Genomic DNA, 27,703 nt, shown 5'->3' with positions numbered 1-27,703 from the left:
CTTGTTTCAGAATGCAGACTCTCGGTTTCACCAAGTGTACGGTCCCTGTGGATTTATCAGACTTGTCCAGCCGGTGCATCGCTGGAACTGGTATTCTGGAGCACTTTCTGTCTTGTATTTAGTGTTTTTCACGGAGACTTTTTTGCCCTCCCCTTATGTGCCATCTTCCTCAGTTCCCATTGTTAGCCTTTTTGCTTTCTGGTAGACAAGCTTATTCCAGGTTCATCAGGTAAATTTTTTTCCTCAGATACTTCTTTGTGTCATTCTTAAGTACTGAATTCTTGTATTAAATCTGAGACAGTGTAGTACAAAGTAGTGAAGGATATGCTGTGGAACTAGATTGTCTGAGTTTGAATCCTGGCTTCTTTGCTTACTGTCTTTTTTGTTTGTTTTTGTTTTTGTTTTTTGCTTACTATCTTTGTTATCTTGGACAAGTCATTCAATCACCTTATGCCTCAGTTTCCTAATCTGTAAAAAGAGGATAGCAGTAATATTTGCCTCGTAGAATAGTTCTGACAATTAAATTATTAAATACATTGAATGAACTTAATGGGCTTAGCTGTCATTAATACTGGATGGTTCTGTCAGTTTTGAATAGTCTTATATTGTAAAATATTTTAATATTAAATAGGGATAGTCCTCCTCATTAGTTTTCCTTTTGGAATTTCTCTGGAATTTTCCATGTTTGTTTTGCCAGATGAATTTTAATGTTATTTTCTCAAGTTAAAAAAAATTATTTTGTTGGAAAATCGTACTGAATTATATGTTAACTTAAGAGAGAACTGACACCTTTAAAATATTGAAATCTTTTACCCAGGAATAGGGCATGTTAGAAAGGCTTCAATGCATGAATAAAATCTCTATATAGTTGTTCTAGTTTGCTAATGCTGCCAGGATGCAAAACACAAGAAATGGATTGGCTTTTATAAAAGGGGGTTTATTTGGTTACACAGTTACAGTCTTAAGGCCATAAAGTGTCCATCAACAATTGGGTACCTTCACTGGAGGGTGGGCAATGGTGTCCGGAAAACCTCTGTTAGCTGGGAAGGCACGTGGCCGGCGTCTGTTCCAAGTTCTGGTTTCAAAATGGCTTTCTCCCAGGACATTCCTCTCTAGGCTTCAGCTTCTCTCCAAAATGTCACTCTCAGTTGCTCTTGGGGCATTTGTCCTCTCTTAGCTTCACTGGAGCAAAAGTCTGCTTTCAAAGGCCGTCTCCAAAATATCTCTGTAAACTGCAGTTCCTCTCTCAGCTCCTGTGCATTCTTCAGTGTCCCTCTTGGCTGTAACTCCTCTTCAGAATGTCACTCTCAGCTGCACTGAGTTCCTTCTGTTTGTCAGCTCATTTATATGGCTCCAGTGTTTTAATTCAGAGTCACCCTGAATGGGTGGGGTAACACCTGCATGGAAATTATCCAATCAGAGTTGTCACCACAGTTGGGTGGGGCACATCTCCATGGAAACACTCAAAGAATTACAATCTAATCAACACTTATACATCTGCCCACACAAGAGTACATCAAAAGTAATGGCATTTTGGGGGACATAATACATTCAAACTGGCACAATAGTCTAATTTAGAATAGCTTGATTGCTTATTAATGTGTAGAATTTTTAGTTTAATCTAACTTTATAAGAAATGTTTATTATTGAAATCCATGCAGGAACAATAATTTAGACATAGTCTGGAATGTTGGAACCTCCAGTTTTTAAACATAATTTTTGGTAAAATAGGATTTACAGTAGAACAGACAGTATTACTAAAGCATTGTTGTTCCTTTTCCAGAACACTTTTTCCTTATTTTTCTCTAGTAGGAAGGTTTTTGCTTGCCACAGAGAAAAAAATGCATGATAGTTCATTACTCTTATGAGTCTTAATGGCTGTATGTCCTTGAAAGACCACATACCTCCTGGCTTTTCCTCCTGGACTCTTAACAAGTGGTTTGCCTTTTGAAATAGCAGCCTTAAATTCCCTGATAAAAACACCTTTTTAGCACTTGAGCATTTTAGATGACCCTAGGATCTAGCTTCAGATTTTCTGACTAGGCTATAGGTGTGGGAAAATTACATTTTCCACTGAAATGTGGTGAAATGACCTGTCCATAACCAATAAACTCCTTCTCAGACTCTCTTTAGTTGAAACATACGGCACTGCTTTACTAGATTATGTGGCTTTTGGAAAATTTTTCAAAAGTACTTAAATCAGTGGTAACGAGTCTTTGCGTTGTAACTGGCATTCTGCTGGCAACAGTGCCAGGCAGAAGCCTGTTCGGGGTTGGGACTCTCCCCGTGGAAAGAATTCAGAGATAAGAGGGGCCAGTAGGAATAAGTAGTAAAGTTTACTAAAGAAAAAGAGAAAGAAGACACGTTAAAGAGAGAGTGTGGGTGTATTCCAGGGACAAGCATGTGCTGAGTGGGAGTGGGTTGCTTTGTTATATAGGAAAGTTTTACTGTGATCTTCTTACCTCAACCTTTGAACACCTGTTGTCTTTATTCTCGGAGCAGACAGTTATCACAGTGATCAGAACTTGTGACCTGTCCTTGCATATCTAAAATTTGTCTTTGGTCACATGTTTAACAACCTTTACGACCCCATGCTTTTTGTCATTAACTGAGAATTTGCTTTGGGCCCATGATTTTTTTTTTTTTTTTCTTCATTTTATTGAGATATATTCACATACCACGCAGTCATACAAAACAAATCGTACTTTCGATTGTTTACAGTACCATTACATAGTTGTACATTCCTCACCTAAATCAATCCCTGACACCTTCATTAGCACACACACAAAAATAACAAGAATAATAATTAGAGTGAAAAAGAGCAATTGAAGTAAAAAAGAACACTGGGTACCTTTGTCTGTTTGTTTCCTTCCCCTATTTTTCTACTCATCCATCCATAAACTAGACAAAGGGGAGTGTGGTCCTTATGGTTTTCCCAATCCCGTTGTCACCCCTCATAAGCTACATTTTTATACAACTGTCTTCGAGATTCATGGGTTCTGGGTTGTAGTTTGATAGTTTCAGGTATCCACCACCAGCTACCCCAATTCTTTAGAACCTAAAAAGGGTTGTCTAAAGTGTGCATAAGAGTGCCCACCAGAGTGACCTCTCGGCTCCTTTTGGAATCTCTCTGCCACTGAAGCTTATTTCATTTCCTTTCACATCCCCCTTTTGGTCAAGAAGATGTTCTCCGTCCCACGATGCCAGGTCTACCTTCCTCCCCGGGAGTCATATTCCACTTTTGGGCCCATGATTTGACAAGTGTTTATGGTTTGGGGAGTCTTCAGAGCTTTAGGGGAAATTTGGGCTCCACGAAGTCTGCGAAGTCTGCGGTTGAAGCTTTGCAGGTTAGCGTTAACTCCTTTGAAGCTGAATAGAAGACCAGGGACCACAGCCTTGATGCCCTATTCTGTCCTGCCTCAGTAGGACAATTATCTGGGGAGCTTACTGGGCCAGCATATTCCTAGGTCCTCCCTGATTCATTAAATCTGTGATTGGGCCCAAGAATCAGCATTCTTAACCATCTTGAGTGATTCTGGGAAAGTGGCCTATGGACCACATGTTGAGAAACACTGCATTTACTTTTTCTTAGTGGTTTATCTTTTTTACTTATGTGTGCATTTCTTTTCATGTATCCTTCTTCTACCTCTGGTGCCCAATTTATTTGTGTTTCTACATATATCTTAGTGAAAGAAGAATTCCTTTACCTCCCATCGAGACCATCGCTGCATATGTGCCTGAAAGACAAATCATTATTACTTGTTCTACTTAAAACAGTAATTAAACCTCAGTGATTTTCATAAGGAAGGTAGTGGCAATAAGTTAGAGTTAAGTTTTTCTGGTGTTAAGTAAATTAAGACTTTGAAGCCTGGAAAATCATCTGCTTTCTCTTACCTGTAACTTGAAAATAGTTCATGCTGTTCCTCCATGTCCTGAACACACCAGATGTCACAGATGTGAAGATACAGATGAAATGTGTTGACAGATAGCACTGATTCTGTGAAATCAATATCTCTCTTAAAGCAGGGTTTCTCAAACTTGAGCCGTTTCCTTACCACCTTCAGGATTCCTGCTATATTTCTCTATACTCTATTTACATGATTTTTATTTAACATGGTTCACTTTTTTTAAATTTCTGTTTACTTTGAAGGAAAAACTTTATATCCCTGCTGTAAATATATCATTTAACATTGGGAGGTGATAGTGTAAATAAATACAAAGAAAACAACTGTTATTTAAAAAACATAAAATTACTTGTGATTAAGACTAAAGCACTATAACCCTTAATGGAATACAAATGATAATACATTTCTTTGATTTTCAAAATATGCATACTCTATCTGCAAAAAAGTCCTTCTTTAATAAAAATAGTTCTGTTTATGCCTAGTCAGAAATAAGGGGATATTCAGCTCATTGTCACTTAGTTCAAGGTGAAGATAAGGCTTTACTTTAACCTTTTCTTTATAACCCAGTCAATTCCCATATGATTGTAGGTCAGTTAGCCAAATGATAAAATTTAGATTTTTAGTAGAGTTTTATGGGCACTTTGAACAGTGGGAAGGAGTGCAAAAAAACTAGATGACCGATTACTTTACCCCCTTGGCTGGTCCCCAGAAGAAGGAATTCTAAGAAACCTTACAAAATTAAAATAGCTCCTTTTTCTCTCTCAGCCCTTGCTATGAGGGCCGAGCTGATTGCAGAGGAGAAAAGCCTAAGCATTCCCCATTATGCTACTGTACTTCTAATGTACCTTTGGACTGTGGAAAAAATATGATATTCATGATATTCCAGGTACTTATAGTAGAGTGCAAACATGTACTGCTGGGTCACAGCTGCATCTCTGCATGGCGCTGCCAACACCATGTCTTCTGGGTGGCCTCTGCAGGAAGCCTGTGCAAATGTTCTTCCACCTGCCATTGAAAATCATGTCATGTGATACCATAGTTTTCTTGACTTAGGGAAACACTGCCTTAGACCATGGTTTCTTCAAATGTTTCTTAAGCAATGAAATAGTGCAAATTGACCCCCCCTTCCCTAAAAATTTTGGTAGGCACTTAGGAGCTTTTAGAAAGTGGTCCTCAGTGTCCAGAATTATAGTATTTTATTTCTAGCAGGGGAATCTTTTGACTTCAGACTCTTGCTATTTGCTATCATCTGTTTTGTGTACTTGTCATTGTGAAACAGAACTTCTTGGAGAATAGTCTTAATAACTGAAAGACTGGTTTGTTAGGATAAGGCTAGAATAATTTATTGTCCTTAATTTGAAAACCTAGCATGTGAGCTTTCTGACTAGCTAAGTTATGGATTGATCATTAGGTGGAATTGGCAAAGAACCATAGGGAATCCACAGATTTCTCCTACAGATGTTTTTTCCAAATGTGAATTCTGAAGTCAAGGCAGTTGTTGCTATTGAGTGACTATAGGGTTCTTTGCTCATGAGCTTGTAGCTATCCTTTGTCATTCCCAATCTAAATGTTTGCACCATCATTACTTGTATACATTACAAGTTCAGTGAAAATCTTCTTTATTACTGAGGAAAATCTATGAAGAAATTTGCCATTGGTCAGAACATTACAATGATGGTTAGAGAAACATTTGTGTAAACCTTTTAGAATTAAGTAGAGAAGTTTTTAGAGATGGAAAGTATACATCAGTATGTCCAACATGTGTCTTATTATTAAAAATTTTTTTTAAATGTTAAAAAAGTGAAAAATGCTTTAGACTTCCCTACTCACCTACGCATGCTTTCAGTGTTTTTTTTTTTTTCTTCTTCAATGCTCTTTCAGTTTTGGGATGCTGTTTGAAAGGCCTTAAAAACTTCAAAAAAAAAAAAAAGACACAGGAGAACATCTCTAACTTCCCATTTTAAAAACAAAAACAAACACAGAAACTTCTGACATAGTATAATTAAAACGTATTGTTGTCTAAAGCTGCTTCTCTGCATGGTGCTTCCAACACCATGCAGCACCATAAAGTTTGTTCAGTCTACTCTAGAACTTCTTGGTAGTTTTTGAATGAAATATGATAATTGAAGGGCATAGAATCTATTACCTTAAAGCAGGATCACCAAGCCTAGGCTGAATTCGGATTATTTGTTAAATTTCTGATTTGTAGACATGGGGAAAAAAATTTTATACAAACTTACTGTCTTATTTCCTTTTAGAACATTCCTCTTATGTTCAAGAAGATTATAAAAATTAACCTGTATCTTAGTGAAAAAGATAATAATAGCTAACATTTATTGAATACTTACTTTGCCAGACACTATTCTAAGTACTTTTTGCTAATTTGTTTAATTCTTTCAGCAACCCTTTGAAGTACAAGTATTCTTATAACCCCATTTTATAGATGAGGAAACTGAGGCATGGAGTTTAAATAACTTGCTTACAGTCACATAGATAATAGATGACACTGTGGCATTCAAGCCCAGCCGTCTGACTCTAGAGTCTACTATGCTAAATTGTTACTAAAAAAAAGTAGTATGTGATTATTTAAATATTGATTTCAGCCCCTGTCACTGTGACATTCCTCCATTGGGTAGGAATTTGGTCTCTATTATTTCTGAGGTCTCCACTGAACTGATTAAATGTGTTGTCCATTATTAGTCCTTCTCTCCTTCCACTCTACCTTCAGACTTCTCTGTAATGGTCCTAACCACTTGGAGGGGAAAAAGAAAGGCATGTGAAAAACTGTCAGTGTTACTTGAATTTGGGTTGCTTAGTTAATTGTTTTAAAACCCTTTGGGGGCTTAAAGCTTAGTAATAGAAGCATGCATTTCCTTATATAGAATTCTGTCTGTTTTTAAGAATTTAAATTTCCTGTAATGAAGTACATTAATTTACTTCTACCCTCAACAATCTTTTTTTTTTTCAGTATGTTTCGCCAAGGGATGCATGACTTAAAAGTTTGGCCAAATGTAGAAGCAGATGGATCAGAACCCACCAAAACTCCTGGCAGAACAAGTAGTACTCTCTCAGAAGACCAGATGAGCCGCCTTGCCAAGGTAAAAAAGAAACTTTTCAAACAGGTAGAAAGCTCTGAATGATATTTATAGTATAGAATGGCATTATGCGTACAATCAGATTTTTTAAAATTAAAATTAATTTTAAAAAGTTTTATTGAGATAATTTGCATACCATAATTCACATACACCTTTGAAAGTGTACAATTTTGTTGTTTTTTTTTTTAGTAAATTCACAGAATTGTGAATTGTGCAACAATCACCACTGTGTAATTTTGGAACATTTTTATCACTCAAAAGAAGCCCTATACCGCCAGCAGTTATTCCTCATTATCCCCTCCCTCCATCCTCTGGCAATTACTAATCTACTGTCTTCTCTATGGATTTGTCTATTCAGGACACTTCAAATAAATAATATCACACAGCATGTCACCTTTTGTATCTGGAATTCAGTCAGATTTGAAAATGTGGAGCTCTTGGTGATATTTTTAAGATAACCCATCTTTTTTTGTGACAGAGCCTTAAAGATTGCAAGTGTTACATGCTAGAGATGTTTATGTTGTTTGGAAATAGTTTATTGGCTGGTCTAAACTGCCCCTCCTCCCTTTTTTTGTAAGCAGACTGAGTTTATTTATTACCTTTTTCATTCAAGATCATCTTAATAAAGTGTTTTTATTTAGAAGTGCAAAAACTAAGCTCAATTCTGTACTTACATTCACAAAGCACTACAGTAGATACTGTTTGAAGACTTTTTCTTACAATTCTTCTAAGAGAATTTCTTTTAATTCTCACATGTTTTCCTTTGCAATCTTACTAGCATGGGTCACTGTTTAATGTCTGGAGAAAGTTTTGATGCCAGGTGATTTCCTGCCTGTTGTTTCAACCTGCATCTGGAAGAAATCTTAATTATATATAATAAGTACTTGCATTGGCTAGGCTTTGTGCTTCCATATAAATTTTTGTTGTTAGGTCCATTTAAAATATTTTTTTTGTATTGCTCTGTTATGGAAAAATGATATCATAGCTACCTAAAGTGAAGTGTTTTAACCAATATACTCTTGTCATTCCCCTCCCCATAATTAAATAAAATTTAGTTTCCAGTTTAGCTACTGATTCTGAGATTTTGTTTATGTTCTCACATGGGATACAGGGAAGTTCTCAAGGTTTTCATATGTCTACTGTCTTTTTAAGTGCTTATCTTAGTGATGAAATTTTATTTAAGCTACTCTCTGTGAGTTTTATAAGCGTTGAATAGCAAATGGAAATTTTATTAGGATCAGCTCATTTATAGCCTGTGGGTCACTAATGTGAAAAAGGTTAAGTCTCAAGTACAAGAGGAGTGTAGCGTGTGTTGAAGCGAAAGCTCTTACATTGCTTTTTGAGAGCAGCATTATGATTCATATTATGGGTGAAATTCCAAATCTTGGCAATTTGAGAGGAAATGGACAGGATCAAGAAATATAAAGCTATATAGTTGTATAATTCATTTTTTTCTCTGCTAAACTTAATATTTAGGCTTTTGTTCACAGTTCCTAATTTTTCTTCCTAATTATTTTTGATGAAAGGTTCAGAAATAATTTTTGTAACAACTATGACTTTTCAAACAGCAATGTATGCCATTTAATCATTGGAATTAGTTTCGACTGTAGTTACAGCTTTTAATGCGGAACATGTTATAGTATATATTTTTCATTTTTGTGTTTTGGATTTTATAACAGAAAAAAATGAAGTGTGATTTGAGAATGATCAACTTTTTTTATGGAAAAAACCAACTCTCAAGAGTTGTATGGTTTCATATTTATTTTCTTAATTATCAGTGTTAATTAGCAACTTTAGAAATGATTAATAAGTACATGCAATAGTGGTTAGCTGAATGAGGTGTTAGGAAGATGCCGCCTTAATGTTTTTGTCACCAATCATCAATAGTCTAAATTCTTTATGTTGGGAGTATGGCAAGTTGGGTCCCACATTTTCAAGAGTTAAAACTCAGAAGCTTTTTTAGGAGATGGTGAAAGAAGAAAAGTAGATAATTATTAAAATTTACATTCTGTCTGCATCTCAGAGTGGTTAATAGTTTTCAAATAAGTTTTTATGCATTGGTCTCTAAATCTTTAAAATGGGAATAAAAATTAATGAGAATGAGCATCTATAGCCTTTCTGATGCTAAATAGAGCTGAGCTCTTTTGGGTATTCTTTGCCCCTAATAGAATTGTACTTTTTACCTCATTGAAGTGGAGACTTCAGAGCTTGCTGTGCTGTGACAGCTTGCATTAGTGTTGTCATGTTCCCAAGAGTCTGAACAGAAACCATCAAAATCAGTAATTACTTTTGTTAAGGGGGAAAATGCCTATAGTATTGTTGAAAGAAACGTTCCCTTTCTGAAGAAAGCTCTTCTTATTTTTTGATATTTTGGGCCATTATGTTCTAGTTGCTTCTATACAGTAGTTGGTCACGATGCTTGAAGTTTTAGAACCTGTTTGTTTTATCCCTGCTGCTAATGTATTTCAGAAATGATGCTTTATGTTTGATGAAGTTGGAAACCTGGGTACTTAGAAGTAGGAAGAGCACTGTACTATGTGTCAGAGTTTTGCTATCCTACTGACTTGGGGAAAATAATTTCTGAGCCTGTAAAATCAAAAGTGTATAATGGGTGATTTCTAAGGTCCTGTGTAGTTCTTTATATTCTGTGATTCTAAAAGTAGTTAAAAAGCTCATAATTAGGATGATTTATCAACGGCTTTTATAGTTATCACCTTAGTAGAAAATAAGAATGTGATTATCAGTTTGCAGTTCTACTTGTGTTGTGTCGTGCCATTTCCTTTTCTTGTGAGATATGTATGCCTAGAGTAAAGCATTTATTCAGAGACTGCCTTATGTAATGATGTGACTGTACTCTTAGATATTTTGTTGTTGTTTGATTAATGGCTGCTCCTTTATTTAAATTTTTTGAGACTGGCCTTCTAAAAAACAACTGTTTCCTTACCCAAACCATGGTCCCTTTGCCTTGTCTTTATACCAGAGAGAATGTACTTTGACACTTGTTAAGTTTTGACCTAAAATTATGCCACTACAATGCTCTTACTCTCATTTTTCTGGTTTCACGGTAAAAAAAAAAAAAACAGAAAACAATGTTGCATTAGATTGTTGCTCTTCCTCAAAACAATTTGAAATTGTCTTTTTCCATTACATTATTAAAAGTGTTTGAAGGAAACTTTTCTACATCTCAGTGTTATAAGGTTAAACTGGGAAAAGATGTGTTATGCTTAGTTTCCATTTTCGTACAAAAAGAAAAGTTTTAGATGTAATGCTTATATTTCTCATTCTACCTGATTTTCCAGCCAGTCAGTTTAGCATGAATGTTTCTGGTTGTTGAGAAGGCAGTTGACTTTAGAATAAAAAGGAGTACATAAATCATAATAATAGCAAAGAATGGTTACCATGTATTGTACCCATGAGCTGAAATAAATAGCATAGTGAGAATTTTCAGACTGCTATATAAGAAAGTTGATTCAGTTATAGAACCACTTTGGTCTTGGCTGAGTGGGAGTAATGGTACAAGAGGACCATGAAATCAAGATTAACTATTTAAATGGCCTGTGAAAAGACGGTGTTAGATAATTGTTAAGCAAAGAACCTCAAATGTGAGCAGACTTAATACTCTTAACACTGATGTAGTGCTTAGCTATGAAAATTGAATTCTAACTATAATATGAATAACTGAAGTTTAAAAGCCTGCTTTCTAAGTTTGACGTTTTTTAAAAAGGTGTATCTTTCAGAAGAATTTAGTGGAATTAACCTCTAATCATTGTGCATATTTTTGAGAGTGTTCCTTGTCTTCCTTTGAGGAAAATGACTACAAGAAAAGGAAACAAAACTCAATAGTCTTCACTTTAGATCTCATTTTGTATAATGTAAGATTTTGTAAACTTTTAGTAGAGAACAGGAAGAAATGAATTTATTAAAATATACTGTTTTTCCTGATCGCCTTCATTCTCTTCTCTTTCCCATCTCCAGATTTCCCTACTTAATTTTTGCTAATACAAACATCTTTCCATTTGAGTTGATTTGTAAAATGAATAAAAGGCCAGACTTCAGGGGAATTTATTAAACTTTTATTTCTCGTGACCCAGCCTTTCATATTTGCCCATTGTTTCTGTCTGCACCGTTTTTCAGCTTATCATATTGTACGAGTTTTATGACTAGAATGTATACCCACCTGGGGTTTTGGATGTGACCACCAAGCTTATGTGCTTGATTTATATTTGAATTCATATCTTTAGACATGAAAGGTTAGTACAAAAGCATGCTTCTCTACTGTCTTCTTTTCATTTTAGCAGCTCTGCTTGATGCCTTTGGAATGTGCTTTAGTTTCTGTCAATTTGATTAAGAGAAGGGAAAGAGAGTAACAACTGGATGAAAAATGCTTTGTGGTCTGTGTGGCAAGACAGGTTTGAGAACGTTGAACAGAGTGTATAGGTGAGCATTGTTGTGTTGAAGAAGTGATAAGATGTGGTAGTGTGTCTGGCTGAACTTCATAGGGTGCCTGAATGGGGTCACTGTCGTTGTAGGGTCTGAACCTCAGATTTATTGGAATAGGAGTTAGATTTTCTTGGTTCATCCAGGTATAAACAGTACCTCCAGAGTGGGTACATGCCAGCCAATTCAGAGGGTTAATTATAATCTAGAGCTGCATCAAATAGCTACAAATCACATATGACAATTTGAATTTAGGATAATTAAATTATTTAAAACTTGAAATTTAGTTCTGTTGCACTAATCACATTTCAAGCGCTCAGGAGTCCTATGTGGCTATCCAATAGGTAGGCCTACCTATTGGATAGCACAGATATAGAACCTTTCCTTTATTGCTGAAAGTTCTGCTGGACAGGACTGATGAAGAGTGCCAGTTTACTAATTTATAATGGCTAAGTACCTCTTTCTGAAAACCAAATTACTTGAGTCTGCTATCCAGGATGCCATTTTTCAAGGTGGAAAATTAAATGAGATCGGTGATTTCTTAGTGAGCCATGAAGGAGATGGCCTGAAGGAGCTAGAAAGTTTTGTCAGGTATTTCTCCCAACTTGGGGAAATTTTAGAGGGCTCTATATTATCTTTCTAGTTGCCAGGTTATTTGTGTAAGCTGGCTACATGCATCTTTTTGAACATTGACAAATTATCTTTTAAAATTGAGATTAACATAAAGAGACAAATATAAATGAGATAAAATAAATAAAGAATTTAGCATACTGGCAGCAAATTCTAAGCACTAATAAGTGTTAGTTGTTGTTGCTATTATTATTACTTTATCTTAATTATTTTCATTTGATCCTAACAAATGTAGAATCAGGATTTGTAACTTTTTTTTGTTGTTGTTGTTAAATCTTATGAGAAGGTGGAAACTTAGAGAGGTTACGTGAGTTATTTAAGGTTAAATGTCTAGTAAAAGTTGCAGCACCAGGACCTAAAACCAGCTCTTTAAATTTTTTATGTAATTCTCTTTCCAGAGGTAAGGATCAGTGATATATGTGATTATTGTTAAAGGATTGGCAGGAATTTGTCTGCATAGAGATACATTGTTTTCATTAAGAACATTAAAATTGATAATAGGAAAAGAAGGCGATGGAGTGTGAAAAGTGACACTGCATATTCTCAGGCGTGGCATAGAAAGGGATGCCCAGTAACTCAGTAAACAGTGACCTGCCTTAGTGAATGAGCACAGTGAATGAGCACCCATTAATATACTTGTGCTATGAATGAACTAGAGTTGTGAACAAAACTCTTGCTTAAGTAGTCATTACCAAAGCATAAATTAAATCTTAAGATTTATTTCACAAGACCACGGTCAATATGGCCTCAGAGGACCAAGGCTGAGGAGGAAAGGAAGTATAACTTGAAAAGGGCATATGTTGTTCAAAGAAATAATATGATAGGCACCTCAGGGCACAGACACTTGTGAGAACCCTTTGGTAAGGATGAAAGACAAAAAGAACTGATGCTGATAAAATTGTGAGAACATTTTAGAGCCATAGAGAGAAAGTGGCTGATTTTTCTTCATGTGATCACAAAACTCATACAGAGAAAGTTAGTATCATGGTAGTGAAATCTCATTCATTCAGACCTAAGCTTTTGTCAAATTATTGACTTGATCACAGTTTCGTTTTTTAGAAGGTTGAGGAAAAAAGGACTCTGTTACTCTAGGATTAATTCCAATCAATATGAAGGAACTGATTGGTGAAAAGGGAATAACAGAAACTTTGGGAAAAACTAAAAATGTCCCATTATATAGTATTTTGGGATTGCGATTATACTTAAGGAGTAGAATAATGGACTGAGTTAGAGGTATGTCTTGGACTCCAGGAAAACAAGTTTTCATAAAGTTTGGAGAAAGGCAAGGCTTTCTGTTGATTTGAGATTTTAAACGGGAAGACAGCCTAAGACAAATGGGTGTTCTTAAGGGCTGGAGTTAAGAAAGGCTTATGACAAGAAGGCCCTGGCTAGAATTGTCTAAAATTTGTAACTAAAAATCCCTAAGGATAGCAGAATACTTATTATATTTTCCCTTTTATTTTTAAGACACTAGAAGCACATCAAAGAAATAGGTCTATGGTAGACAACCAAATTGAGTTGGATGAGTTTTATCTTCTTTTTCACAGAAGTTGTTCTTTAGCCTTGGAGGGATAAAAATAACTTGGTTAATTAGTTACTTGAAGACAAAGATTGGTGAGAAGAGGTAGTAAGAAAGCACTCATTTATTATAGATTTATTCATTTTCCCCAGTCCTGGCAAATTAAGTACATGGATTTTAAAATTATGTATGTATCTAAAATTTTTATTTTTTTAGTGTAAAACAATTCAGCCAGAGAAATACGCAAAATAATATAATAGACATCCATGTGCTCACTGTCAAGATTGAATATATGTTAACGTTTTGTCTTATTGGTTGACATCTTTTTAAAAGAAGATATAAAACATTGCAGGTATTTGGAAAGACTTCCTCCATTCTTTCATTTTGCACTTTGCTTTTTGTTTGTTTGTTTGTTTTTTGTTAACTCAGTGCTGGTTTGGGGATTTATCCCTGTTAATCTGTGTAGCTCAAGTGCTTTCCTTTAAACTGCTATGTAGTATTTCAGTATATGAGTAAATCACATTTCTTTCTCTCGACAACTTCATCGTTTTTACTGTTACAAGGGTTGCAGTGAATATCCTTGTATATATATTCTTTTTTTTTTTTTTTTAGTTTATTTTACCTTGTCCTTACTGATAGACAGTTGAATCTTTATTATTATAAACAACGCTACAGTAAAATAAACTTGCTTTGTGTGAATATGCAAATATGTGTATAGGGTAGATATCCAGCAGTGGCATTATTGGGTCAAAGGATATATGCATTTTTCATTTTGATACATACTGCCAAATTATACTTCCAAAGGATGGTTCCAGTTCATACTCCCACCAATATTGTGTGAGAATACTTATTTCTCTCTATACTTATTCAATACTTCGTATTAATATCATATGGCAGTATAATTATGTCAATATAAAATATAATATCAAATAATTTTAGCATTAAAGTGGAAAATGGTATGTTGTTTTTTTTGTTTTGTTTTGTTTTTTAATCTTCATTTTATTGAGATATATTCACATACCACGCAGTCATACAAAACAAATCGTACATTCGATTGTTCACAGTACCATTACATAGTTGTACATTCATCACCTAAATCAATCCCTGACACCTTCATTAGCACACACACAAAAATAACAAGAATAATAATTAGAGTGAAAAAGAGCAATTGAAGTAAAAAAGAACACTGGGTACCTTTGTCTGTTTGTTTCCTTCCCCTATTTTTCTACTCATCCATCCATAAACTAGACAAAGGGGAGTGTGGTCCTTATGGCTTTCCCAATCCCATTGTCACCCCTCATAAGCTACATTTTTATACAACTGTCTTCGAGATTCATGGGTTCTGGGTTGTAGTTTGATAGTTTCAGGTATTCACCACCAGCTATCCCAATTCTTTAGAACCTAAAAAGGGTTGTCTAAAGTGTGCGTAAGAGTGCCCACCAGAGTGACCTCTCGGCTCCTTTTGGAATCTCTCTGCCACTGAAGCTTATTTCATTTCCTTTCACATCCCCCTTTTGGTCAAGAAGATGTTCTCCGTCCCACGATGCCAGGTCTACATTCCTCCCCGGGAGTCATATTCCACGTTGCCAGGGAGATTCACTCCCCTGGGTGTCTGATCCCACGTAGAGGGGCAGGGCAGTGATTTCACCTTTCAAGTTGGCTTAGCTAGAGAGAGAGGGCCACATCTGAGCAACAAAGAGGCATTCGGGAGGAGGCTCTTAGGCACAATTATAGGGAGGCCTAGCCTCTCCTTTGCAGCAACAGTCTTCCCAAGGGTAAAACCTACGGTAGAGGGCTCAACCCATCAAACCACCAGTTCCCTATGTCTGTGGTCATGTTAGCAACCATTGAGGTGGGGTAGGCCAATACCCCTGCATTCTCCACAGGCTCCTCAAGGGGGCACTACATATTTTTTTCCTTGTTTTTCTTCTTTTTTTTTTTTTTACCCTTTTTTCCTTTTTAAATCAACTGTATGGAAAAAAAAAATTAAAAAAAAAAACAAAAAAAACAAAAAATAAAAACCTACAATAAAAGAAGATTTCAAAGAGACCATAACAAGGGAGTTAGAAAAAGACAACTAACCTAAGATAACTGCTTTACTTCCAACCTGCTTCTACTTTACCCCAAGAAAGTTACGTAATATAGCAACATTTCTGTGAACTTGTTCCTACTATATCCATCAGAAATTAACGGACCATAGTCATTCCTGGGCATCCCCAGAATGTTAAATAGCATATCTGTTCTTCTTGGATTACTGTTCCCCCTTCCTTAATTGCTCTCTATTGCTAGTTCCCCTACATTCTACATTATAAACCATTTGTTTTACGTTTTTCAAAGTTCACATTAGTGGTAGCATATAATATTTCTCTTTCTGTGCCTGGCTTATTTCGCTCAGCATTATGTCTTCAAGGTTCATCCATGTTGTCATATGTTTCACGAGGTCGTTCCTTCTTACTGCCGCGTAGTATTCCATCGTGTGTATATACCACATTTTATTTATCTACTCATCTGTTGAAGGACATTTGGGTTGTTTCCATCTCTTGGCAATTGTGAATAATGCTGCTATGAACATTGGCGTTCAGATATCTGTTCGTGTCACTGCTTTCCGATCTTCCGGGTATATACCGAGAAGTGCAATCGCTGGATCGAATGGTAACTTTATTTCTAGTTTTCTAAGGAACTGCCAGACTGACTTCCAGAGTGGCTGAACCATTATACAGTCCCACCAACAATGAATAAGAGTTCCAATTTCTCCATATGCCCTCCAGCATTTGTAGTTTCCTGTTTGTTTAATGGCAGCCATTCTAATTGGTGTGAGATGGTATCTCATTGTGGTCTTAATTTGCATCTCTCTAATAGCTAGTGAAGCTGAACATTTTTTCATGTGTTTCTTGGCCATTTGTATTTCCTCTTCAGAGAACTGTCTTTTCATATCTTTTGCCCATTTTATAATTGGGCCATCTGTACTATTGTCATTGAGTTGTAGGATTTCTTTATATATGCAAGATATCAGTCTTTTGTCAGATACATGGTTTCCAAAAATCTTTTCCCATTGAGTTGGCTGCCTCTTTACCTTTTTGAGAAATTCCTTTGAGGTGCAGAAACTTCTAAGCTTGAGGAGTTCCCATTTATCTATTTTCTCTTTTGTTGCTTGTGCTTTGGGTGTAAAGTCTAGGAAGTGGCCGCCTAACACAAGGTCTTGAAGATGTTTTCCTACATTATCTTCTAGGAGTTTTATGGTACTTTCTTTTATATTGAGATATTTGGTCCATTTTGAGTTAATTTTTGTGTAGGGGGTGAGGTAGGGGTCCTCTTTCATTCTTTTGGATATGGATATCCAACTCTCCCAGCCCCATTTGTTGAAAAGACCATTATGACTCAGTTCAGTGACTTTGGGGGCCTTATCAAAGATAAGTTGGCCATAGATCTGAGGGTCTATCTCTGAATTCTCAATTCGATTCCATTGATCTATATGTCTATCTTTGTGCCAGTACCATGCTGTTTTGGCAACTGTGGCTTTATAATAAGCTTCAAAGTCAGGGAGTGTAAGTCCTCCCACTTCGTTTTTCTTTTTTAGAGTGTCTTTAGCAATTCGAGGCATCTTCCCTTTCCAAATAAATTTAATAACTAGCTTTTCCAAGTCTGCAAAGTAGGTTGTTGGAATTTTGATTGGGATTGCATTGAATCTGTAGATGAGTTTGGGTAGAATTGACATCTTAATGACATTTAGCCTTCCTATCCATGAACATGGAATATTTTTCCATCTTTTAAGGTCCCCTTCTATTTCTTTTAGTAGAGTTATGTAGTTTTCTTTGTATAGGTCTTTTACATCTTTGGTTAAGTTGATTCCTAGGTACTTGATTTTTTTAGTTGCTATTGAAAATGCTGTCTTTTTCTTGAGTGTCTCTTCAGTTTGTTCATTTCTAGCATATAGAAACATGACTGACTTATGTGCATTAATCTTGTATCCCGCTACTTTGCAAAATTTGTTTATTAGCTCTAGTAGCTGTATCGTTGATTTCTCAGGGTTTTCTAGATATAAGATCATATCATCTGCAAACAATGACAGTTTTACTTCTTCTTTTCCAGTTTGGATGCCTTTTATTTCTTTGTCTTGCCAGATTACCCTGGCTAGCACTTCCAGCACAATGTTGAATAACAGTGGTGACAGCGGGCATCCTTGTCTTGTTCCTGATCTTAGAGGGAAGGCTTTCAGTCTCTCACCATTGAGTACTATGCTGGCTGTGGGTTTTTCATATATGCTCTTTATCATATTGAGGAAGTTTCCTTGAATTCCTACCTTTTCAAGTGTTTTTATCAAAAACGGATGTTGGATTTTGTCAGATGCTTTTTCAGCATCTATTGAGATGATCATTTGATTTTTCCCTTTCGAATTGTTAATGTGTTGTAATACATTGATTTTCTTATGTTGAACCATCCTTGCATGCCTGCAATGAACCCCACTTGGTCATGGTGTGTGATTTTTTTAATGTGTCTTTGGATTCGATTTGCAAGTATTTTGTTGAGGATTTTTGCATCTATATTCATTAGGGAGATTGGCTGGTAGTTTTCCTTTTTTGTAGCATCTTTGCCTGGTTTTGGTATTAGATTGATGTTAGCTTCATGAAATGAGTTAGGTAGTGTTCCATTTTCTTCAATGTTTTGAAAGAGTTTGAGTAAGATTGGTGTCAGTTCTTTCTGGAAAGTTTGGTAGAATTCCCCTGTGAAGCCATCTGGCCCTGGGCGTTTATTTGTGGGAAGATTTTTGATGACTGATTGGATCTCTTTGCTTGTGATGGGTTGCTTGAGGTCTTCTGTTTCTTCTCTGGTCAGTCTAGGTTGTTCATAAGTTTCCAGTAAATTGTCCATTTCCTCTACATTATCCAGTTTGTTGCCATACAGTTGTTCATAGTATCCTCTTATAATTTTTTTAATTTCTTCAGGATCTGCAGTTATGTCACCTTTTTCATTCATTATTTTGTTTATATGGGTCTTCTCTCTTTTTGATTTTGTCAGTCTAGCTAGGGGCTTGTCAATCTTGTTGATCTTCTCAAAGAACCAACTTTTGGTGATATTTATCCTCTCTATTGTTTTTTTGTTCTCTATGTCATTTATTTCTACTTTAATCCTTGTTATTTCTTTTCTTCTACTTGGTTTGGGATTGGTTTGCTGTTCATTTTCTAGCTTCTTCAGTTGATCCATTAGTTCTTTGATTTTGGCTCTTTCTTCCTTTTTAATATATGCGTTTACTGCCACAAATTTCCCCCTCAGCACTGCTTTTGCTGCATCCCATAGGTTTTGGTATGTTGTGTTCTCATTTTCATTCGTCTCTCTATATTTAGCAATTTCTCTTGCTATTTCTTCTTTAATCCACTGATTGTTTAGGAGTGTGTTGTTTAACCTCCAGGTATTTGTGAATTTTCTAAGTCTTTGATTGTTATTGACTTCTAATTGTATTCCATTGTGGTCAGAGAATGTGCTTTGAATAATTTCAATCTTTTTAAATTTACTGAGGCTTGTTTTATGTCCCAGCATATTGATCTATTCTGGAGAAAGTTCCATGAGCACTAGAAAAGTATGTTTATCCTGGTGATTTGGGATGTAATGTCCTGTATATGTCTGTTAAATCTAATTCATTTATCAGATTGTTTAGGTTTTCAATTTCCTTATTGGTCTTCTGTCTGGTTGATCTATCTTTAGGAGAGTGATGTGTTGAAGTCTCCCACAATTATTGTGGAAACATCAGTTGCTTCCTTTAGTTTTGCCGGTGTTTCTCTCATGTATTTTCTGGCACCTTGATTGGGTGCATAGACATTTACAATTGTTATTTCTTCTTTTTGAATTGCCCCTTTTATTAGTAAGTAGTGGCCTTCTTTGTCTCTCAAAACATCCCTGCATTTGAAGTCTATTTTATCTGAGATTAATATTGCTACACCTGCTTTCTTTTGGCTGTAGCTTGCATGAAATATTTTTGTCCATCCTTTCACTTTCAGTTTCTTTGTGTCCCTGTGTCTAAGATGAGTCTCTTGTATGCAACAAATTGATGGTTCATTTTTTTTGATCCATTCTGCGAATCTGTATCTTTTAATTGGGGAGTTTAATCCATTTACATTCAACGTTATAACCGTGAAGGCATTTCTTGAATCAGCCATCTTATCCTTTGGTTTTTTTTTTTGTCATATATATTTTTCCCCTCTGTCTATTAATATCCTTTATTGTACCCATACCGAATCTCTTTAGTACTGAACCTTTCTCCAAGTCTCTCTGTCCTGTCTTTGTTTCTCTGTCTGTAGGGCTCCCTTGAGTATCTCCAGTAGGGCAGGTCTCTTGTTAGCAAATTCTCTCAGCATTTGTTTGTCTGTGAAAAATTTAAACTCTTCCTCAGATTTGAAGGAGAGCTTTGCTGGATAAAGTATTCTTGGTTGGAAATTTTTCTCACTCAGAATTTTAAATATATCATGCCACTGCCTTCTCGCCTCCATGGTGGCTGCTGAGTAGTCACTACTTAGTCTTATGCTGTTTCCTTTGTATGTGGTGAATTGCTTTTCTCTTGGTGCTTTCAGAACTTGCTCCTTCTCTTCCATGTTTGACAGTGTGATCAGAATATGTCTCGGAGTGGGTTTATTTGGATTTATTCTATTTGGAGTTTGCTGGGCATTTATAATTTGTGTATTTATGTTGTTTAGAAGATTTGGGAAGTTTTCCCCAACAATTTCTTTGAATACTCTTCCTAGACCTTTACCCTTTTCTTCCCCTTCTGGAACACCAATGAGTCTTATATTAGGACGTTTTATATTATCTATCATATCCCTGAGGTCCGTTTCAATTTTTTCAATTTTTTCCCCCATTCTTTCTTTTCTGCTTTCATTTTCCATTCTGTCATCTTCCAGGTCACTGATTCGTTGTTCAACTTCCTCTAGTCTTGTACTATGAGTGTCCAGAATCTTTTTAATTTGGTCAACAGTTTCTTTAATTTCCATAAGATCATCCATTTTTTTATTTAGTCTTGCAATGTCTTCTTTATGCTCTTCTAGGGTCCTCTTGATATCCTTTGTATCCCGTACTATGGTCTCATTGTTCATCTTTAGTTCTTTGAGTAGCTGCTCTAGGTGCTGTGTCTCTTCTGGTCTTTTGATTTGGGTGCTTGGGCTTGGGTTATCCGTATCGTCTGGTTTTTTCATATACTTTATAATTTTCTGTTGTTTTTGGCCTCTTGGCATTTGCTGAACTTGATAGGGTTCTTTTAGGATTTGTAGACCAATTGAAGTCCTTATCTCTAATTTATCAGATCTACAGCTTCGTGGAGTACACTTTCTCTAACTAACCAGCAGGTGGCGTCCACGAGCCACCTGTTCTCCACAAGCCAGTTCTCCCCTGCTTTGCCTTTGTGGTGAGTGGGGGGAGTGAGTCTTGTGGGGTCCAATTGGTGTACCAAGCTTGCGTGTGTAGTTGGTGTTGCCCGCCCTGTATATGGGGCGTGTTTCTGGGCAGTCAGGGAGTGGAGGTGACTCTAACAATCAAATGTCCCTGGTGATCCTGGAGTTTAAAAGCTGCTGCAATAGTCTAATCCTTCAGTTCAGTCCTGCCACAGTTTGTCTCTGCCACTGACCCACAAGTCCTTGGTATTGGTGTATGGCTCCTGAGACTTGCAAGTGGGTCCCTCTTCCAGGCCGTGCACCCCCTGGTCCTCTGTTGAGGGATGACTGTGCTATGTCACAGGTGAGTGCTGTCCCCCCAGGGCGGTTCTGGGCTGCTGGGCTGTGTAGGGAGGCTACCAGTCTGCTGAAATGATCGCTGAATGGGGCTTTGTTTTTAATTCCCACTGCTCCACCTTCCCAACTCTGGGACAATCAGCTGAGGTTGCAGGGAAGGCTAATGTCCACGCCCAGTTTTGTGGAGTGTGCCTGTTATTTGAAGCACTTCCGTCACACTGGGTTGTCTGGGGCAGCTCTGGGCTATGGGGCTGGCGATGGGCAGGAGTGTTTCCTGTCCACCAGGATGATGGCTGTGAGCGGACAGTCCCCTTTTCTTGGGAAGTTGTGTTTAGTAAAATGTCTCAGCCACTGGATTATTGCCTTTTGTCTCAGAGCTCTCTTAGTTCTGCTCTTGTCTTGACCTGCCCAAATTGCAAGTCTTTGAAGCTTTCTGTATTGGGCTTCTTAGAGTAATTGTTTTAGAAAAAGAAAAAAGGATTAAAAAAAAAAGGGCCCTCCTCACAGATCTAATGGGTTATTGAAATGCTAAGAGACAAAGCAATTAGGGCCATTAAGGAAAGGTCCACAGGGCAGAGAGATCAGCTTTTCTTCGGGATTTGCATATGAGCCTGAGGGCCTGAGCTCTGCCCTTCACCTTTCTATGTTCACCAGAACTCCAAAAATCGTCAGCTTTTATTTTGGAGTTTTTCATGCTGTTTTTTTCTATGTCTGTCTCCTCTCTGCTGGGCTGGCTGCTCTCAGGTTCTCTGGTGTCTGGTCTCAGTCTATCTATGGTTGGAGTTTGGATCAGTAGAATGAGTTTCCGATAAGGGCTGCCACTGCAGTTCTCCCTTCTCCTTCCCGGAGCTGACAGCCCCTCCTCCCACGGGACTGAGCCTGGCAGGGAGGGGTGCGGGTCCCCTGGCCACAAAAACTTACAGATTTTGCTGATCTCAGCAGTTCCACATTTTCATGAGTGTTGTATGAAGTATGCGCAAAGTCCAATTGCTCTGTGGTGTCCCGTCCACGCAGTTCCTGGCTTTCTACCTACTTTCCTGGAGGAGTAACTAAAACATACAGCTCACCAGTCCGCCATCTTGCCCCGCCTCCGAGAACCTGTCTCTTAAAACATGTCGTAACTGATGTAGGTGTTTCACTGCCTAGACTGTGCAAATATTATAATTTATGGTAAACACCTGTTTTCCTTCTGGGAACTTCGAATTTTGGTAGTTGGTAGGCAGAGAATGATTGTGTGACCATTCCCCAGTAAAAACTCTGAACTTTGAGTCTCAGATGGGCTTTCCTGGACAGAAACATAATTCCAAGTGTTGCTGAATGTTTGCTGCTAGAGAAAGCAGCAAATTTGGGTGTGTCTCTTCCTGGGCTGGGAGGGGAGGGCATAGCAAGCCAGTGTATGGATTTCTCTAGACTCCACTTATGTTTTCTTCCCTTTCTGATCTGTCTGGTTGTGTATCCTTACTGTGTTGTTATACTAAATCTTAGCAGTAATTACAACTGCCTCTGATTCTGATGAGTTCTTATAGCAACTATTTGAACCTGTAGGTTATCTTGGGGACTCCTGAAACCTTTAATAATGTGTAATGGATTGTGTTAATATTTTCTGTTTTAAACTGTTCTTACATTCTTGGAATAAATCCTGCTTAGGTCATGAGGGTTTTGTTTTGTTTTGTTTTTAATATTGAATTCATTTTCCTAATTTTCCTCTCAAATTGAGAATTGCCTAAATTCTCCCTTCTTTTACTTCCCTTCTCTAGTTTTGATATCATGGTCACATTGACTTGAACAGATTTTATGGAACCAGCTTATAAAACCACCTGGGTATGAAAAAGGACAATAAAGTGAGAGAAATTACTCTACCAAGTAATGAGGTTTATAATATAGCTCTAGTATGGGTAGTGTCTTGTTCTTTTCTTAAGGTTTTGATTTCTTGATTTATGTTTTATGTTTTTTTATTCTTGTTTTATTTTTAAATACTTATTTCCAGTATTCTATTAACTGAATCTTGATGATATATTCCTATTACTTGTGACTGCTGACTTCAGCTTTCATTGGATTCTACTTTTAGATTTCACATTCATCTTTTGAAAGGCATACCTTCCTAAATTGTTATACCTGTTTTGCTATTACTTTGCATTTTTAGCTGTTTGTTGGGGAAGGAGTTTCAGTTTATGATAGTCTTAGACATTATTGAAATATGATTTAAGAAGTGAGTTTTTTCTTTAATGCTGAATATCCTTTCTTGTTAAAAATCCTAGAAAGATTATTAACCTGATGATTTATATGGATTTTTAAACCTCTGCCCAGATAACATTTTTTTAAATTAGAGAAGTGGGTTTGCAGATAAATCATGCATAAAATATAGAGCTCCCATATACCACCTGTTCCTAACACCTAATATTAGTGTGGTACATTTAGTATAATTCATGAAAGAACATTTTTATAACTATATTAACTATAGCCCATCATTTACAATAGGATTCACTGTGTTGTACAGACATGTATTTTTTTTTTAAATTTTACTCTAGTAACATATATATACTCTAAATTTTCTTCTTCAAACCATATTCACATATATAATTCTGTGCTGTTATTTACATTCACAGTATTGTGTTACCATCACCACCATCCACTACTAAAACTTAATAATCAACCCTAATACAAACTGTACATGCTTAGGAAGTTTCCTTGTATTTCTATTTTTCTAAGTGTTTTTATCAAAAGATGCTGGATTTTGTCAAATGTCTTTTCTATATCCAGATGAACATGTGGTTTTTCCCTTGCAGTCTGTTAATGTGTTTTACATTAATTGGTTTTCTTTTGTTGAACCACCCCTACATACCTGGGACAAATGCCACTTGATCATGGTGTATAATTAGTTTAATGTGCTGTTAGATTCAATTTTCTAGAATTTTGTTGAGAATTTTTGCATGTATATTCATAGGAGAAATTGGTTTGTAATTTTCTTTTCTCGTGGTATCTTTATCTGGCTGTGGTATTAGGGTGATGTTGGCCTCCTAGTATGAGCTAGATAGTGCTACCTTCTCTTCAATTTTTTTATTGAAGAGTTCGACAAGGATTAGTATTAATTCCTCTTGGAATGTTTAGTAGAATTTACATGTGAAGCCATCTGGTCCTGGGCTTTTCTTCGTTGGGAAATTTTTGATGACTGAGTCAATCTCTTTACTTATAATTGGTCTGTTAAGATATTTTATTTCTTCTGGAGTCAGTGTAGGTTGTTTGTATGTTGCTAGGAATTTGTTCATTTCACCTACATTGTCTTAATTTATTAACATGCAGTTGTTTGTAGTATCCTCTTAGCTCCCTTTTTATTTCTGTGGGGTCAGTAGTAATGCCCCCCATTTCTGATTTTTTTTTTTTTTTTTACATTTGCATCATTCTCTTCTTTTCTTTCTTTATTAATGCTTTCTATTGTTTTTTTAGTTCTCTACTTCATTTATTTCTGCTCTCATCTTTCTTTCCTTCTGCTTGCTTTGGGTTTAATTTGCTGTTCTTTTTCCAGTTCTTCCAGGTGTGGAGTTAAGTCTTTGATTTTCGCTCTTTCTTTTTTAATGTAAGCATTTAGGGGCATAAATATCCTTTAAGTTTTGATATGTTATGTTCTCATTTTCATTCATCTCAAGATACTTACTGATTTCCCTTGTGATTCCTTTTTTGACCCATTGATTGTTTTAGAGTATATTGTTTAACTTACATATATTTGTGGATTTTCCAGTTCTCTGGATTTTGATTTCTAGTTTCATTTCATTGTGGTTTGAGAAGATGCTTGTATTATTTAATTTCAGTCTTTTTAAATTTATTGAGACTTGTTTTCTGACCCAACTTGTGGTCTATCCTGGGGAATGATCCATGTGCACTTGTGAAGTGTGTATATCCTGCTGTTTTGGGATGCAATGTTCTGTGTATGTCTGTTAGGTCTAGTTCATGTATCATATTCAAGTTTTCTGCTTATTTATTGTTGTTCTTTCTAGATGTTTTATTGGTGAAAGTAGTGTATTGAAGTCTTCAGGTTTTATTGTAGAAGTGTCTGTTTCTCACTTCAGTTTTGCAAGCGTTTGCCTTCCATATTTTGGGGCACTGTGATTAGATGCATAAATATTTAAGTTTGTTACTTCTTGGTGAATTGATCCTTATATTAATATATAGTGTCCTTTGTTTCTCCTAAGAGCATTTGACTTAAAGTTTATTTTTTTGATATTAGTATAGCCTCCGAGCTCTATTTTGCATGGATTATCTTTCCATCCTTTCACTTTCAACTTATTTGTGTCTTTGGGTCTAAAGAAAGTCTTTTATAAAGAGTATATAGTTGGATCATGCTTTTTTTATCCTTTCTATCAATCTCTGTCTTGAATGAGGAGTTTAATCCATTAACATCCAGTATGATTACTGTAAAAGCAGTAGTTACTTCTGCCATTGTGTCCCTTTTTTTCAACATGTCTTGTATCTTTTTTTTGTTTGTCTTTTCCATTACTGCATCCTCCTTTTTTGTATGGTTGATCTTTTGTGACGTATCTGACTGATCCCTTTTTCATTTCTGTTTCTATGTGTTTTTGAAATACTTTCTTTGTGGTTTCACTGGGATTTGAGTGAATAACCTAATTGTGTAACCAACTAACTTGAAAAGATACAAGTGAACTTTTACATGTTCTCTGTGCCCATATCCCTCCTGTTCCCCTCTTTATGTTGTTATGTCTGGCTTCAGCTGTTTAAATTTTGTGTGTTTATTATCAGGAAATATGTTCGATTGTATTCTTACTCTTATGGAAATTAAAGAGTAGAGCTATATATTAAGGATACAGTACTATTGGGTATTGCATTTACCCATTTAGTTACCTTTATTGAAGATCTTTACTACTTTACACTGCTTCAAGCTACTATCTTCTGTCTTTTCCTTTCAATCTTTAGCAATTCTTATAGGGCAGGTCTTTTGGTGACAGACTTTGTCCATTTCTGTTTATTTGTGAATGTTTTAAACTCTCCCTCAGTTTGGAAGGACAGTTTTACCAGATGAAGACTTTTTGGCTGGCAGTTTTTCTCTTTCAGTACATCAGATATATCATACCACTTGCCTATCACTTTCACAGTTTCTGATGAGAAATCAGGACGTAGTATTATTGAGGATTTCTTGTATATGATGAAGTGTGCTTCTCTTGCTTTCAGAATTCTCTGTCTTTGGCATTTGACATTTTGATTAAAATATGTCTTGGGGTAGGTCTATTAGGAATTACTCTGTTTGGAGTATGTTGCACTTTTTGGACATGTGTATATATATATATATAAGTCTTTGATAAGAGTTGAGAAAATTTTGATCATCGTTTCCTCAAATATTCTCCCTGCCCCTTTTGCCTTCTCTCCTCCTTCTGGGACTCCCATGATGCAAATGTTAGTATGCTTCATGCTGTCACTGAGGTCCCTTAGACACTGCTCAATTTTTCCTACTCCTCTCTGTTTTATGACTGTGTGATTTTTTTGGCCTGTCTTCTAGTTTGCTGATTCTTTCTTCCACCTGTTCAGATTTGCTCTTGAATACCTCTAGAGTTTTGTTTTTTTTAGATATATTCCACAGATGGATGTGCTTTATATTTCAACATCTGCAAAAATCTGAGTTGATGTGGAACAATAACAGGTTTCCCTAAACAGTTAAAATTTGTTTATTCAACAATAGAAATTTGTCTCTGAATGCATTTGACAGACACATGATAAGTAATAGTCCCCTATCACTAATCGTTTTTACCATGCACAAAATCTAAAATCTTTTAGTGGCGTTTCTCATTTTTCTGGAAGTCTTTTAAATTACTTCCAGTTGCAGTAAGGCACAGTTTTTATCTGCTCATATTCACTCCATTGGAGGCACAAACATCCTGTTCTGGTTTGCTAATGCTGCCAGAATGCGAAACACCAGAAATGGATTGGCGTTCATAAAAGGGAGTTTATTTGGTTATACAGTTACAGTTTTAAGGCCATCAAGTGTTCGGGGTAAGGCATCAACAATCGGGTAACTTCACTGGAGGATGGCCAATGGTGTCTAGAAAACCTCTGTTAGCTGGGAAGGCACATACATGGCTGGCATCTGCTCCAGAGTTCTGGTTTCAGAATAGCTTTTTCCCAGGATGTTCCTATCTAGGCTGTAGCTCTTCTTCACAATCTCACTCTCAGTTGCTCTGAGTTTTTTCTCTTTGTCAGTTTTTTATATGGCTCCAGTAATTTAAATCAGACCCACCCAGAATGGGTGGGGTTACATCTCCATGGAAATTATCCAATCAGAGGTCTTGCCCACAGTTGACTGAGTCACACCTCCATGGAAATACTCAATCAGTAGGTTCCAACCTAATCAACGCTAATACATCTGCCCCCACGAGATTGCATCAAAGAACATGGCCTTTT

The 27,703-nt window shown here is 36.3% G+C and overlaps 1 protein-coding gene across 3 annotated transcripts in view; it reads left to right on the top strand.

The window, feature by feature from the left end:
- Positions 1-27,703, top strand: part of PIK3C3 (phosphatidylinositol 3-kinase catalytic subunit type 3) — a 200,428-nt gene that overhangs the window by 28,036 nt on the left and 144,689 nt on the right. For all 3 annotated transcript variants that reach the window (XM_037805813.1, XM_037805812.1, XM_037805814.1), the window contains exon 4: positions 6,874-7,003. In XM_037805813.1, the coding sequence (XP_037661741.1) occupies positions 6,874-7,003 (130 nt within the window). The remainder of the gene's footprint in view (positions 1-6,873; positions 7,004-27,703) is intronic.

This window comes from Choloepus didactylus, chromosome 16, assembly GCF_015220235.1.
Source record: "Choloepus didactylus isolate mChoDid1 chromosome 16, mChoDid1.pri, whole genome shotgun sequence".
NCBI classification, from domain to species: Eukaryota; Metazoa; Chordata; class Mammalia; order Pilosa; family Megalonychidae; genus Choloepus; species Choloepus didactylus.
The sequence above is the reverse complement of the archived record's forward strand: the minus strand, read 5'-3'. Positions and strand labels throughout refer to the sequence as shown.